Source organism: Nannizzia gypsea, genomic scaffold (assembly GCF_000150975.2).
Source record: "Nannizzia gypsea CBS 118893 supercont1.5 genomic scaffold, whole genome shotgun sequence".
NCBI classification, from domain to species: domain Eukaryota; kingdom Fungi; phylum Ascomycota; class Eurotiomycetes; order Onygenales; family Arthrodermataceae; genus Nannizzia; species Nannizzia gypsea.
Window position 1 is genome coordinate 541,897 of NW_003345197.1, and position 15,585 is coordinate 557,481.

At 51.5% G+C, this 15,585-nt stretch overlaps 6 protein-coding genes across 6 annotated transcripts; 1 reads left to right on the plus strand and 5 right to left on the minus strand.

Annotated features, from left to right (window-relative positions):
• Positions 1-41: 41 nt before the first annotated feature.
• On the minus strand, positions 42-4,966 carry MGYG_06045 (hypothetical protein; the record flags this gene model as incomplete). Its single annotated transcript, XM_003171452.1, has 3 exons — positions 42-3,362; positions 3,446-3,929; positions 4,027-4,966. Coding segments are annotated over 3 exons (4,745 nt in total), but the record flags the coding sequence as incomplete, so codon positions are not given.
• A 515-nt stretch (positions 4,967-5,481) lies between these two features.
• On the minus strand, positions 5,482-5,889 carry MGYG_09109 (hypothetical protein; the record flags this gene model as incomplete). Its single annotated transcript, XM_003171453.1, is given in 3 exon segments — positions 5,482-5,658; positions 5,731-5,872; positions 5,885-5,889. 3 exon segments carry the CDS (start codon positions 5,887-5,889, stop codon positions 5,482-5,484), a joined length of 324 nt encoding a protein of 107 aa, XP_003171501.1.
• A 1,048-nt stretch (positions 5,890-6,937) lies between these two features.
• Positions 6,938-8,777, plus strand: MGYG_06046 (STAM-binding protein; the record flags this gene model as incomplete). Its single annotated transcript, XM_003171454.1, has 2 exons — positions 6,938-7,051; positions 7,116-8,777. 2 exons carry the CDS (start codon positions 6,938-6,940, stop codon positions 8,775-8,777), a joined length of 1,776 nt encoding a protein of 591 aa, XP_003171502.1.
• A 206-nt stretch (positions 8,778-8,983) lies between these two features.
• On the minus strand, positions 8,984-10,450 carry MGYG_06047 (hypothetical protein; the record flags this gene model as incomplete). The annotated part of the gene is made up of 4 exons (XM_003171455.1): positions 8,984-9,196; positions 9,305-10,024; positions 10,097-10,257; positions 10,327-10,450. The coding sequence occupies 4 exons, from the start codon at positions 10,448-10,450 to the stop codon at positions 8,984-8,986; spliced, it is 1,218 nt and encodes a 405-aa protein (XP_003171503.1).
• An 815-nt stretch (positions 10,451-11,265) lies between these two features.
• On the minus strand, positions 11,266-13,703 carry MGYG_06048 (hypothetical protein; the record flags this gene model as incomplete). The annotated part of the gene is made up of 2 exons (XM_003171456.1): positions 11,266-13,428; positions 13,584-13,703. 2 exons carry the CDS (start codon positions 13,701-13,703, stop codon positions 11,266-11,268), a joined length of 2,283 nt encoding a protein of 760 aa, XP_003171504.1.
• Positions 13,704-14,949: 1,246 nt separating this feature from the next.
• MGYG_06049 (hypothetical protein) lies at positions 14,950-15,286 on the minus strand (the record flags this gene model as incomplete). The annotated part of the gene is made up of 2 exons (XM_003171457.1): positions 14,950-15,126; positions 15,191-15,286. The coding sequence occupies 2 exons, from the start codon at positions 15,284-15,286 to the stop codon at positions 14,950-14,952; spliced, it is 273 nt and encodes a 90-aa protein (XP_003171505.1).
• Positions 15,287-15,585: the final 299 nt, after the last annotated feature.

A 15,585-nucleotide genomic window follows, 5' to 3' on the forward strand; every position in this document is an offset into this window, starting at 1 on the left:
GGTCAGGCGCATTCGGGAGCTCGTGGGGTGAGTCAGGGCACAAGAGGAGGAACATGACAGGGCCATGCGCTTGAACGGGTTGAGCGTGAGGAGAGGAAGCATAGCCATTTCTATGGAACTCAGGGAGTCGAGCCGGACACATTTCTCGATCGCGGTCGGATGGGCCATAGGAGACTGGTGGGAGCGGTGCAAGCACAGGCGTAAGAGCCGGCGGTGTATGGTGTTTCTTTAGATGGCATTTATGACACTCGTAGACGACGCGCTCGGGTATATCACCATTTGTATCATTGGCGTGATGCATCGAATTAGGCCATCGTATTAGATCCAGTGGTCCCATACCGTTGACGGGCTGCTGTTGATGCGGCTGTTGATGCGGTTGTGCACGACGCCACCACTTCGGGCTAGCCACGGACTGACACCTGAAGCATTTCTTCGGAACGTCGTCCTTCCCATGTCCAGCACTGCCCTGCTCACCATCCCCGGTACCATTGACTTCATCCTGCTGATGCTGCCCCTGTCCCTGACTTGCCGTCGTCGCCGTACTTGGTCCAACACCATTCGTCGCCGCAGCCGCAGCCGCAGAGGTACGCTTACCAGCACCCGATGGCGAAGAGTGCTGGACATACGCAGCCTTCCTTGCCGTGCCCGTAAGCGTAAGATCAGCCTGCTTGAAGGTCCTAGCATATATCTGCAGGGCATTTCCATCCGTCGAACTCTTTGATTCACCCATCTCATGCACTATAGTTTGCACATTATGGTGCGGACACCATATCACTGGCACAACAACACCTGTTTCCTCGCCCATGGTCGCAGTTGAAACAACGTCTTTCCTAGTACTTTTCACCGGCGTAATGTCGAATCCCATATTATACCCTGCCTGATGCGCACACCCAACATGAAACCGCGCATTACACGTCGAAGCCCGACACGAAACACAAGCGCCATTCTCGGATTTGCATATCTTACATCGGTCTTTGAAGCTTTCCTGTGGTATCGACTCGATCCCCTCAGCCGGCTCGAGGTCTTTGGCACTGCCGAATTTGATTTCGGGGAGCCATATGGCGCAGATTACATGTACCCAGTTGTTACCTGCGGTGCGCTTGAGAGGTTCTCGGGGTCCCATCGGCTTGCCTGCTGCTTCTTGGCGTTGACGATAAAGCTTGATAGCTTCGTTGACCATTTCGCGCTCGAGGCGCTCCTTTTCACGTTCTCGCTCGCTCTTTTTCTTGTGGGATGTTTTGGGCGGCTCCATCAGTTCATGCTGTGTCTCGGTGATAGGACAGAGAACGCATTCGTATGATGTGGAAACAGTTGGGTTTCTGTCGTTGGCGCACATGTCGCATATCCATTTTGCTGCTGGGCGGGAAGAGTCGATTCCGTAACAGTCTCTGTGGACGGTCAGGCGGCAGTCTCGACAGGATAGGTGCTGGTCGCCCATGGGCTCCATCTTCTTGCACACAGCGCAAGGCAGGACTTTGGGTCGAGGCGGTTCTGGGACCAGAGGCGGAGGAGCTTCCTGCACAACCTTCTCGGCAGCTCTCTTCCTGGACGACGTCTGCTGCTGCTGCTGCTGTTGTTGTTGCTGTTGCGGAGTAGGAGCTGGCGGAGGCGCATCGGCCATGATTGCATTACCGGCGTTTCCATCTTTATCAGTTGTCTTGGTCTTCTTCTTCGCTGGCTGCTGGTGTTGGTGTTGAGTCTGTTGTTGCTGTGGCTCAGGCGGATTACTTGGAGGCTCCTTGACCACTTCCGTAGTGACATGTACACCAATCGAAGTCGCTATAGTGGCCGTGGTCTGGTTGATCCTCACATCCGACTCGGAAGTGGTCAGAAGCTGAGACAATAAACCCTCGTCATACTTCCGACGCCACGACTTATTTCCACCTTGCGAGATACGCTTCGCGATCTCATCAGGATCTTCCCAGTGAATTCCATACTTTCGCCAAAGGACCGCGCAACGCTGACAGAGAGAGACGGTTAGTCTGTTGCCCTTCTCGCGCTTTCCGGACTGTTCGGACGGTATTGTAAAGCCAGGCGGGACGGCAGGAGCTCGTCTCCAGCGCTTAGAAGAGCGGGTATTGCAGAATTTACAGGTAAAACCCCTGCGTTTCTCCGTGGCCTTGTCATTGTCGAATGCGGAATCGTCGTGGTCGTCCGCAACGTCGTCTAGCAGCTTTGCAGCGCTGTCAGCCTTCTTAGCGAGTTTCTTGCCCTTTCTGTCCTCGTAGTTACCCCATATCTGACGGCCCTTGGGGGTCTTCTTCCACATGTAGTAAAACCGCACGATATGGCGATGCTTGACGGTGCCGACATGTTTGGTGATACTCCTCAACTCGGAGCCGTACTTGGCTACTCCGGCTTCGAAAAGCTTGACCTCCTCAGGTTTGAGGTATGGTTCTTTGAGGTCGTTGTATTTATGCACTGCTTTAAGTCGGGTGAGAGCAGGCTCGACATTAAAGTTCTCTTCGTACAGCAGCGCCAGGGCCTTGTCGAGATAGTTTGTGGAGTATTCCGGAATCCCCTTGGTGGCGGCCACTTCCTTGGCCTTGACCATGTACTCGTCGATGAATTTTTCCCTCTCTTCGAGCGAGAGATGCGAGCCAGGCGCATCATCCTCCCCCCTAGCGGAGGAGAGCTGTGAAGCGTCCGGCATCTTAAACTGTAACTCCGCGGTATGAAACTTCTTCCCGTCCACGGTAACGGGCTCGTCTTCGCCACGGGCGATATAACCAGGGGGTACCTCCTGTACCCACTTTGGGCGTGACGCTCGCTCGGCACGGTCTGCCTCCTGTGCGGCCAGGGCTTCCTTGGACAACTTGACCTCCTTTTTAGGCCCCGACCGGACATACTTCCGCTTTGTCTCTACGGGTTTGAAGTACTCGACCGGGTGACCATACCATGGCACGACGTTAGCCTGGTGCCGGCTGCCCAAACGAGAGCTAGCACGCGGGTATATGCGATCGTCGTAATCAAGCGCATCTTCCACGCGGCAATGGATGCCCAAGTAGCGAAACTGCCACAGTTTAGCCTGGGCGATCTGCTCTGCTGTCGCTGGTTTGAGCGCGTGTTGTTGCAGTTGCTGCTCGTTTGCCGGGCTACTCCGCTGGGTGGCTGCCGCTGTTTCTGCATCGGCAGGCGGATGCTCCTCTTCTTCCTCTTCGACTATCTCAGGTTCTGTGTCGTTGTTTGTGCGCGACTCGCCCACAATGGGAGTGTTCCTGGCCTCGAGCTTCTTTTCCTGAGCTCTGCTGCACGGGCCACATGCCCAAGCGAATCCTCTGGCTGGTTTCTTTTGCAGCACCGGCCGGACACATAGCATGTGGTATGTATTATGGCACACCGCGCAGTCCACCGAGTCATTACTACAGACATTAGCATAACATATACATGCATGTTTAATACATATTTAATGTATATATATAAATTGTAAGGGGAAAAAACCTACTTTGCGGCGTATTGTTGGCACTTTTTGCATGTCTTGACGGCACTGGTAAGCTCCTTTCTGCGGCCAATCTCGACCAAGACGTACTTCCATCGCTCGTCGAGAACCTGCTTGACATGCTGGGGCACATTGATGACATTGCTGGTGGGAATAACGTCATAGTACCGATGTATGTAGCGGTCATACATGCGCTCGAACCAGAAGCAGTCTTTTGCCTTCATGTACTGGTCCCAGTTTGCGATTTCAGTGCGGTGCTTGATGGTGCATTTTCCGCGTAAAGAAGTGAGAGGGCAGGCATCCGAGTGCATAGAGGCAAATACGACTCGGAGGTCGTTTGTCTTGCGCTGGATGTCACGGGGCCTGTAGTACCAGTTTACGCGGACACTCTCAATGGGGCCTGATGGGTTGTCCTTTGATGGGAGAAACTCCATGATCCGCGCGAGGTAATATGGCTCCCCCGGGGGTTCACATATCAAATATACGTGGTCTAATCTGTTAGTACTCATCAAATAAAAAAAATAAAATAAAATAAAGAGAAAAAGAGCGAAGGAAGGGAGGAAAAAAGAAAAGAAAAAAGGACGTACCGTTCGGGGCGAGGAGGGTGCCGTCGTCTGCTTTTAGCTTGCCATTTCTGAGCATGGCTCGCGAGGAGCGAAAGGTCATCATGGAGGTGGTAGCGGCTTCTTCTGAATTGCGCGAACCGGCGGCAATGAACCGCTTGCTGGGGTGTCCGGCACCGTTTGCTGGCACGACATTCTGCACTGTAGTGCTGGCGCCGGGCTGTTTCCTCTTCTTCGACGAGACGACGACGGTGTTGGGGTTTGCGGAGAAGGTCGAAGTGCCTGGAATGGCCGAAGCGGAAGCTGTGGTAGTGGTGGTGGTCGTGGTGGTAGCCGCATGGCCATGGCCATCGCTGTTTCTGTCTCTCGAAGCAGCGGCGCCGTTGTTAGCTGCGGCCGCTGCAGCTCTGCGCGTGCTCATGCCCGGCGGTCTCTCGCTGTTGGAGGCCGGCGAGGCGATGCGAGTGTTGCTGGAGGAAGAAGAAGTCTGAGCCGCGGCGTCTCTGTCTCTTGGTTTGCGGCCCGGGGTGCCCTTTGTCGTGGCAGACGCAGCAGTGATAGTGCCCGTAGAAGCAGCTGAAGCAGGCGGCGGCGGCTGTTCGAGCTCAGCATCCAGCTCTGTGTCTTCAGCGTAGTTGATACGGGGCCTGTTTCGCGAGCGAGTGCTGTAGGGAGCGGGAGCGGGAGCGGGAGCAGGAGTGGTGGCACTGGACGCGGTCTCTGAAGAAACGGCCTCGCCCACGTCTCGGTCCCTGTCCCTGCCGTCCTTCTCCCTCGACCTGTCTGCTGCTGCCGCGGCCATGGCTGCAGTGGTCGTATTAGCAGCAGCAGTAGCAGGAGTCGTGGCTGCTGGTGCTGGTGATGTTGTTGTTGCGGTGTTGGTGGAGTTGGTGGTTGTGGTGTTGGTGTTGGTGCTGCTGGTATCTCGATCTCGTCCGCGGTGCTGGGCAGCAGCAGCCGCCATGGGATTTCCCAGAAGTTAAGTTAAATAGATGAGCGACGGCGAGACGGAGGAGCAGCCTCAGGCGCAACCTATGGCCGTGAGGGATGCATCCACCGTGAGCAGCAGATGCAAGCAGGAGGCAGAGAGGAAGCCGGAAGCAAGTAAGAAAAGAAGAACAAGAAGTGTAGATGTAAGTAGGAGGAAGAAGACGAGGAAGAAAGCGAGATCTTTTTGGTGTGTCTTGTGTCTGTCTGGGTTTAACTAACACTAAAAACTAACTTAAGGCGGATTTTCTGCTGGGTCCCTTTTGGGGGGTTCGGGGGATGGAGCAGCTTTCTTTTCTTCTTCTTTTCTTCTTCTTAGTCAGGTAGACATCAGGGAAGCAGATGAGAAGAGAAGAAGAGAGGAAGAGGAAGAGGAAGAGGAAGAAGGAGAGTTAGAGTAGAAGAGGAAGAGTAGGAGAAGAGCCGGGAGACGCCAAGTAGTAACACAGCAAGAGAAGAGACTCTTCCTTACTTCCTCTTGCTCTTACTATCTTACTCTTTTATACAGGAACCTACTGCCTGCTGCTTCTGCTGCTTCTGCTGCTTCTTCTGCTGCTTCTTCTGCTGCTTCTTCTGCTGCTTCTTCTGCTGCTTCTTCTGCTGCTTCTTCTGCTGCTTCTTCTGCTGCTTCTTCTGCTGCTTCTTCTGCTGCTTCTTCTGCTGCTTCTTCTACTGCTTGCTCTTACTGTCTGGTCTTACGTAGGTACTCTACTGACTCCTAGTACTTACTCTCTATTTTACCGTCTCTGTCTGCTCTGCCTGCTCTGCCTGCTCTTCCACTTCTCTGCTCCTACTCCGTATATCAGTCACAGTCAGCCTTCCAAGTCCTCCTGCATGCCACGTCCGCCCCCTGTCATCGTCCTTTTCTTCTTCCTCATATGCCCTATACAACTACTTCATGACTACTTAGCGTCAGCTAATGTACATCAACCCGCGCAAGATCACCCATCCCATCCTCCACTGCTGTCCCATTGACCAGTAACAGACCACCCTCTCCGAAGGATACATAACCAAGACAGACGAGACGAGTTATGCTGCTCTCCCCCAGATATACCTCGTTAGCTTAAGCAGCAGTTCGAACAACTCCTTTCATGCTTTCATCCGGTCCATCCGCTGGTCCCTGCTCCCTCCCCCTTAAAAAACTATCTCTGCTTGATAGTGAGTGCCCTTTTCCCTCCTCGTCCTCTGTCCTCCTTCTCGTCATCGACTCGTCTCGCCACTCACGTCTCTTCGTTTTTTGCTTCTTTTTTTCCTTTTCCTTCTTTTTTCCGTCTTCTTTGCTTTTTCCTGCTTCTTTTTTTTTTTGCTGGTAAGTTCAACTGGCCGGTTAGAAAGTTACCACAAACTGGACCTTGCTCATTGGCTCTTCCCCATAACAAGCGAGACGGAAGACGAGGAGCAGGCTGTAGGCAATAGACACACAGGCAGTAGATAGTAGAGAGTAGACAGTAGGCAGTAGGCAGTAGACAGCAGCCATCATCGTCTTCTTCTTCTCTTCGTCTTTTCTATATCAACTTCGTCGTCGTCGTCTTCGCCTTTTCCCTTTTCGTAATTTTGTCATGCCGCACTAAGGCTTAGATAAACATATCCTCGCTGCTTTTACGTAACCTTCCAACGACGTCAAGAAGAAAAAGAAAAGAAGAAAAAGGACGAAGATGAGGATGAAGATGAAGATAATAAAAATAGCCAGGCAGACATGAAAAGCAGAAGAGGAAGAAGATAAGAAGAAAGAGTCGCAGGATGGAAGACGACAGGCTGATGCTGAGGATGGCACACGGCTTCCCTCTTCTCGTCCTTCTCTTTCTACAGCTTACTGCGCCCTGACCTGGCGAGACCACTACTACCACCACTACCGCTAACATCAACCCCCACAGCCTCAAACCACCACCTCCACATCCACCAGAAACAGTGACAGACACAGTGATAGACAGAGGCAGAGACAGTCACGATGCTGCCTCCTCTCACCGTCGAGCAGATAGCTCGGCAGGCCGGGCAGTATGAGTTTGATCCCCAGGTGCCTCTCCGCTACTGGCTTCGTTCCGCCGGCCTGCTCGTCAAGGAGGTACTCACCCCATCGTCACTCCCCGCCCTCACTTCACCACTGCTAACTGTAGAATCACCAACAGGCTCGCATATACGAACAAGAAGGCAATGACCAGCAGGCCTACCTCCTTCTCTTCAGGCATGCCCAGCTCGTCCTCATCAATCTCACTGCCCACCCTGACGCCCAAGACCCAAAGAACAAGCAAGGGCTCGCCGCCGCAAAGAAGGAGGTCCAGGCATCACTCAACAAGCTAGAGATCCTCAAGCCCCGGATACGCAGGCTATACGACCGCTACCAGGAGCTTCAGCAGCGTAGCCAGAGCGATAAGCATGCTGCTGACACTACCACTACTTCAATGGAAGATAATAACACGGCAACCGCTTCTTTCTCCGATCTAGATGCCACCGTTCGGAGTGCAACCACAGTGCAAGATCCAGCGCTTGCTGGACGGCCGGAGGCACTGCAGGCTGCTGAAAACAGAGACTTTGCCGTCAGACTGGCTCAGAGTGAGTTTAGGCGCAGAGCCTTTGCGCGTGGAGATGCTCGGCGGTCCCCATATGCCAGTTCGGTGGCCAGCATCAGTACTACAAACACCACCAACACCACTGCCACTAATACCGCCAAGATGGAAGGAGATGTGCTCGCAAGGAGGCTCCAAGAGGTCAGGTCCATGCTCAGCAGCGGCCACTCAAAGTCCACCACCACCACCACTACTACTACTTCCACATCTTCCACTTCGAAGTCGAGATCACCTACTCTTATGCCATTAGAGCAGCATCTCTCAGGATACAGATATCCTTCTATCCCTAGACAGAGCTATCAACACCACCATACCCGCTCTCACTCTCCCATCCGGCCTCCAAAGGTTGAACAGGCACCGCCAGTCCCAGGAAAGGCACCAGCCATACCCGCAAAGATACCCGACCCAGACATCACATCCTCCTCCACCACTGCATCAACTACCTCTCTCCTCCCTCCACTACCAAGCAAGGTACCCCCTTTACCTCCCAGAACAGGCTCAGCCACTTCCTCGCCGTCACGTACCCCCACCCACTCCCGCTCCAATACCCGTACGCTTATCTCTTCTCCTCCCAAGCTACCCTCTAAACAACCTCCCACTCCGGGCGAGGACAAGGACGTCCTCCACCCCTCAACATTCACCTTCAAACCATCGTCCTACCTCGAAAATGGCACGCCTCTCCGCACAATCTTCATCTCTCCCGACCTGCGCACCGAATTCCTCTCCCTCGCTGGCCCCAACACTACCTCGAACTTGGAAACATGCGGCATCTTGGCAGGAACCCTCATATCAAACGCATTCTTCATATCACGGCTCATCATCCCCGAGCAGGAATCCACCCCAGATACATGCGAAATGCTCAATGAGGCTGCTATATTTGAATACTGCGAGGCAGAAGACCTCATGGTTCTAGGATGGATCCACACTCACCCCTCACAGACATGTTTCATGAGCTCAAGAGACCTGCATACCCAGTCCGGATACCAAGTAATGCTATCAGAGAGTATCGCCATTGTCTGTGCGCCCAGTCACGAGCCAAGCTGGGGTGTTTTCCGACTGACGGATCCGCCGGGCTTGAAGTCGGTGTTGAACTGTACTCGGCCTGGCTTGTTCCATCCCCATGACGAGACAAATATATACACGGATGCCTTGCGGCCAGGACATGTCTTTGAAGCAAAAGGTCTAGATTTTGAAACAGTCGATTTACGACCGACACGGAAATAATTATCCCTCTTTTCCGCTTCTTTTTCTTTTCATTAAAGTTACTTCATTACGTGCGCATTAGCCATAGACATTGATTCTACAGTTTCAGCTTCAATTGACAAAAACATACCAAATCTATGCCTTGCCAGTCCCTTCCTTCCCAGCTATAACACCATTCAATGCATGATCACCAACTCTATGGGGTACATCCAACCCACGGACCCAACCTAATTAATAAGCCTAGTCACTCCCGTCACCTCCAGAACCCTTCGCAGCATCATTCTCTGCTTATCCCCCAAGATGCGCCCCCATACACGGTTATCAACCGTATACTCATCTTTCAACACGCTCCAGTTCGGACTAGGCTCGGGCCTCAACCAATTGAAATCCTCCACAGAAGACCATTTATCAGCCTTCTTCCCATTCTGCCCAGACTGTCTCTATTAGCACACATAGCCCAAACACAATATACACAACTCAGCAGAAAAGTAGAGTGTGGAATAGGAAGAAAAAAAGAAACAGTAACGCACCGAGCGGACAATACTCACGAACGCCTCTGGTAGCGGACTGAATTTTATATCCATGCACCCCTCGATGATCGGATTTGTAGCACAGCTCAAGTAAACAATTACATTACTGCACTGGTGCATTCGGAATTGATGGCATGTTACCACCACCACGGAATCAATAACGTCACTGATGTATGCTGGCCCGTCGACTTTGCCGCATATCAGTAGACTGTCGCATGCGTCGCGCAGTAGACAGGTAGAGAACGAACGGCCTGTTTCGGGGATCGAGGACATGTCGATGACGGACTGCTGAATGCCCTGCAGCGAGAGCGAGATGTTTTGAACTGGAGCAGAGTCAGGTAGGATGATATATGAGTCTTGGATCTGGTTGTATGATATCACGGGTGCATTTGCCGGTTGCTCCTCCTCCTCCTCCTTTTCTTCTTGCTGCTGCTCTTCTCCTTCTTTTGCTGCTTCCTCTTCTGCCTGTTTTCCTTCGTCCCCTCCATCTACTGCCATAGCTGCATCAGGCTCCATGTTAGTATTACTGCTTTTGGGCTCAGCTTGGGTGGTTTGTGTATTTGGCTCCGGACCAGTGTTCGGAGCCGGTGTCGAAGGCGCTGAGACAATATCTTGCATTATTTCATCAGTCGTGTTCTTGATAGGAGTATTTTGACGGGATCGCTTGAATGCAAATCGTTTACGAGGAGCAATCGCCTCTTTTGCATCTGCGAATTTCTCCTGAAGAGACTTTATAGCCTATTGTATTATATTGTTGCATTAGCTCTAGCGTGAAGATAACGTATTGACTCGGATAAAAAATCAACATACCACTGCGTATACCCGTTGGTCATAACTTGGTATGTAAGTGGATGCATTTTTGACTTCATCCGACAGCCGTGAAATGTCCGCCAAGCAATAATCAGCAGCGCTGACTTGTTCACCCGCTACCGTAGGTGTGGTGTGAAGGCTGCTGATTCTTTCTCCAATCCCTGTATTAACGAGAAAGTTAGTTCACTGATGATGACGAATACCAAGAAAACACTGTCTGGTTGACGTACTAGCCACTTCCTCTTGGAAATAGTGGAAGAACTTGTCGTTTGTGGATAGCTCTGTTCTACGAGTAGTAGCGGCTCCGCCAATTTCCTGGGCCAAGCACTCCTCTTCCATATCCTTTGATAGCATTTCTTAACGGTATTGGTGTCTTTATTGAATAGGGTATATCCAACGGTGTGCGCGTGCTGCGTGTTGATGCGACAGGTGAACCACAGGGGCAACAGCTGGTATATGGGAAAATATTTTTGACTTCGAGTAACTACGTCATAGACCAAATAGCGGTCCTACTCGGTGCCGAAACTAGTATTTCGTGAGCCGGAGGATCCGTTGGGGCGTTTAAGAAATAGAAGTATATTATCATATGGGTATCTGTAGTGAACTGCAGTCAGAAACGCTCAGGGGTTGAGGTTGCTATTCACACGTCTCGGCAGAAGGAAAGACTTTGATGTTCTTTCTGCAAGAAAGCCCCACTTTGGGTGGTGACGCAGGGGCCGGACAGCGTCTAAATAAGGTTATTACTAAGCGCGCTTTGATTTCTCGTTTGACTGGACTTCATCCCATTAATACAAGGTGCAATGCAAGCAAATTACTATCATTAATATTAAGACAAGCGCGTCTGTTCTACAGAGCTATGTGTACATCTTCAAAAACAGACCTCAGCGCCCACCCACTATACAATTTATAAAACAATACACTGAACAGGGGACATTAAACGACGGACCGAAACGAGAGGACTCCAGGGTATCATCATGCAACAAACGAAACATCTATAGCGAGCTGTATGTAATCAAATGTTCAGGGATAAATGAAAACAGATGACTGAAAAAGCAAATGACTCCAGCTGGAAAAACAGGGAACGTGCGACGTATGTATATATGAACAAATATTAAACAGTGTAAGAGGAAACGAAGGGGAAATTATTGAGAGAAAAGATGTAGCGTGTCTTACTCCTCAAGTAGAGTCTCTTGAAGTAGGTCGTGATTGAGGTTTTCCGGATGAAGTGATACTGGCGCGGGCGGAGGAGGACGTAGGCCAAGAATAGGGCCGCTCTGATTAACCCCCGGCGGTCTTGCTACCAAAGACCCTGTCGGCAGCGAGGAAACAATGCTGTCTGGTTCGTCCACTGCGTTTATGGACCACTTTCCTCGTACCCAGGTGCCCATGCGCTTTCTGATGCCAATATTTCGAGCAGGTACTCCGGCTTTCGAGGGGATGGTAGAATCTGACAAAGCTGAAATGGTGGAAGCGGTATCGCTGTGGATTTGGGAGGCACTGTCGGATACAGCACGAAGGTTTCCTCTCGTGTTGGACGATACAACTGAGTATAGTAAGGAAACCGAAGTCTGCTCCCCGGTCAAAGATGCCTTGGGTACGACTGCATTCGTCTTCGAGATTATTGGTGAGGGGGATGGCCACATTATGCTGGTGTTCGAGACGCGCTTTGGAGGCCTTGGGAAGAAACTAGGGGCGCCTCGTAAAGCCAAGGCAGGGTGTTTGCTTGTGGTGTGTAAATCCATGCCAGAGATAGACAAAAGGCTCTCGTGGGAATTGGAGCGATGAAGTTGGCGAGAAAGTTTTGGTGACTGAATCGGGGTGCTAGTATGGACTTCTGCAGTGTCATCTAGTGGCTGGATGGATGAGTTGAGGTCATATGCCACTTCATCGCCAGGACCATTCGCTGAATCATCACACTTCGATGAGCATATATTTTCGCCGTCATACTCTTGATGTGAGTTGGGTATTTCCTCAACAGTACCGTTTTCCGCTCTATTACAGCCGAGCGGCTGGTTCTCGTCTTTATCAGGCTGTGAGCTAGTTACTTCTTCAGCTGATGGAAAAGAAGATGCAGTCCTGTCGAGCTCATCGGTTTCGTTAATGGAACGGAATGAGGCGTCCGAAAGTCTCGGACGATGGCTCTGTTTGCTGTATAGTGGGGGCGAAAATATTACGCTCTCCGGACTAGTGGGACGCGAAGATTCAAAGCCCGAATCATGGCGGTCAAAGATAGACGACGATCTATAACCTGAAAGCGGTGAGCTGGGTATCGAGGACAGGGCAGACCCTGGTCCTGGGAGCGAAGATGAAGCTTGGGAAAAGGCGCTAGCAACGGACGACGCTGAATTGGTGGGCCTGTGCATGGCCTGTGACATTGGAGGTGCCCGGGAGGGATTTTCATGGAGAGTTGGAGGCAAGACAGGCCGTCTTTTCCGCTGGCGTCGATGTATGGGGATCGCCTTTTCCTTTCTTGGTGTTACGATTTGATTATGGAAGTGATGATGAACATGGATTTCCTGTGGCATTTGATCTGGTATCTTGTCCTCTTCGAGTTCCTCACTGAGGGGGACAAGGTTGCCGTAGGTATGCTCCTCGCCAGTACTGGTGTCAAGGGGCTGGTTAAGTAGAAGTTGCTCGCGTAGATATTTGACGTCCTCATTTGAGTTATGAAGCATCTCTTTCAACTCGGTAACACATTGCTGGAGATTTGCGTTATCCTTCAATATGTCCCGCACGAAATGAGATACCACGTTCGTTCCGTTTCCGTTCCGCGATAGTGATGCAGTAGCCGCAGCGCCTTTAATTCGACCAGCAGCTGTATCCAGCTCTCTTTCGACCATCCGTCGTCTTTCTAGCCTTCCGACAAGCTCGACATGCCTCTCACGCTCCTTCCTGGCCTCCCTTTCGATCCGATCAACTTGATCATGTAGATCACCGAGCGCACACTCGGCTTTCCTCCATCGCTGGATTGCCGCACTCTCGCTTTCCTGGGTCAGGATGAGAGTGTCCTCCAGCTTAGCTTGCTCGTTCTCCAGCTCAAGCAGTTGTTCCTCTAGCTGCTCAACACGTTTGGTAGAAGATGACAAACGTCTGACTTCCAGCTGGGTACTCTGTAACGTTGTAGTCAACGTCCTAACCTGCGCGTCCGATTCGATAAGGAGCTGGTTCAACTTTTCCAGCTGGTCAAGTAGGCCACGGTTCTCTTCTACTATCCGTGCATTTTCAGCTTCTGTCTCTTTCTTGCTCGTTTGCAGTTTCTCCATCTCTGCGGTCATCCGGTCTCGGGTGCTCTCAGCTTCGACTTTGTAGGATTCATGACGGTTAAGTAGAGCCTATATAGAACCACGCCAGGAGTAAAAAGAGGTTAGCAGGGATGACACTAATATCTAAATATTCAGACGTCAGAGGAGGGTAGGGTTGATATATAGTCTGAGTGGCCAAAAATGATTCGTCCAACATGGGCCAGCAAGGCAGCCTGCATGCGTACCTGACCAAGCCGTGCAGCAGTTTCCACATCCCGTTCCAACTCCGCCAGAGCAGCTGAATTATGCTCAAGATACGCACAATCACCCCTCCCACAACAACATTCTAATTTCGACGCAGACATCTTGGAACGCGGGAACGTTCATGAAAATCAGGCAAGGCTCTTCGTATAAGGGGCGAAGCTGAGCCCTCGGCCTACCAGCATGTCGCGAAGGAGCTAGCCGTACGCAAGGGCGGACGAGGTGGAGAAGCTCGTAGGAGAGTCAGTCACACCTGGACAGAGACAAGATACCGGTTCTCCTCGCTTCCCGGGCGTCGCTAGTAGGGTCGTGTTGTTGATGTTTCTTGCTTCCACGTCCACGCCGGTCGACTTTTTCCTCTTTTGCGGACGTCGGTGTCGGGGCCGGGGTTGTTTGGTGTCAGGTGCAAATCAATAATGGAATTAATAGTGGTGGCGGGGAAAGGCCCTCGGGACAACGCGCAAAGGACCAGTAAGGTCGTCGAGCTTCGTGTCGAAAGTTATGCCGGGCGAAAAGGAGACTCGAGTGATCTGCGTCAATATTAGTGCAGTCACTAGCTATAGAAGGCGCTTTATACACAGAGTATGCCGCGTCTCCTCGACCATCCATCCCTATCCACGAGAGCTTACTCGCGGACTGATAGTTATTGGCGCAGCGTTCTACGTCTATCAGTACTCAATATTAGAGCTAAATCAAGCAGATAGATACCGATATTTGGTATTGATAGGCGCAGTTCAACCTTGTCTGCAGCGATGTGAGCAATATTTGTTTACTCCGTGTCTCGTATTGTGATTGTTGGTCACCCATGCCATGCGAGAAAAAAGGGGTGCCTGAAAATCGAGTCCCATACGGAGTATATAAATATGACTTGAAATGTGACTTAAATGTGAGCCAGCAAAGTCGTTTATATTCCAGGGAAGATCTGGGTGCCGGGTATGTACCCGTTCTTGATGATCATTATTGAGTAGTGAGGTCGTTAATGTGGCCTGGGTCTCTAATTCTATGTATACAAGGTCTAAGTGGAGATGAGATGTCGGCTAGGAGTTACTGTCCTAGCATCACTGTGTAGTGGGTGATTGTAGATGTCAGTGGGCGGAAATCGTGTCAACCGTGCGCCAAATCGTAGGTAATGTGGCTTTTGCGAGTGATTGGGAACGAGTCCAGAGAGTAAATCAATGCTTGCCCGGCAACTCGACCAGTTAGCAATCCATCTGAGATGCGCAGACGTTGTCCGACGAAGTCCAGCTCGAAGGACCGGGAAGAGCCAGCTTTTTCATTTCTTTTCATCTCTTGTTGTATATCTCAATGTACCGGAAGGATGGTCCGGAGAGGACCTAGCTTGCTGGAATCCTATGTCTGCTGGTTCGCGCCTTTATTCCCGGCTAGACCAAGTGGTGGGACACTGTCTGAGACGGTTTGAAGCTTCTTGTATTCCTCCTCAAGGCGTCTCTGCATCTCAAAATCGGCCTGCCGTTCTCGTTTAATTCGCTGCTGTTCCATATCTCGCTCAACGCCAGCATGCATTGCCTATCGGAGAGAAGTTAGCCGCCTCTTCAGGCTTCAAAGCCTCGTATAATAACGCCTTTCTTACCAATCGTTCCGATTCCTGTGACCAGTGGACGAAGTAGACAATGCCCGCTGTGACGAGGGAAGTGACTCCAAGCGTAACCTTCGAAGCTCGAGACATGGTTCTTCTTCTTTCCCAGGGTCCCGTAACACCAGAGGAAGCTGAAGGACGCTGAAGGCTTGGAGGCGGAGATCGTTGAAAGGGGCAAAGGAGCTTGGTTTATCGTCGTCGCCTTCGTTGCAGGTCGCAGGAAGAAGCTCAGGTTTTTCCCGTTAGGGAACCTTGAATCAGTCACGTGATTATTACTTGGCCCGGGCGCCGCTGAGGGTGGCTTTAAAGCGGGAAGGGCGAGTCCCGTCGTCATTGACGGCAACCCCAGGACCATTCTACTTCAGCACGACAGGACCAACGAGACACAA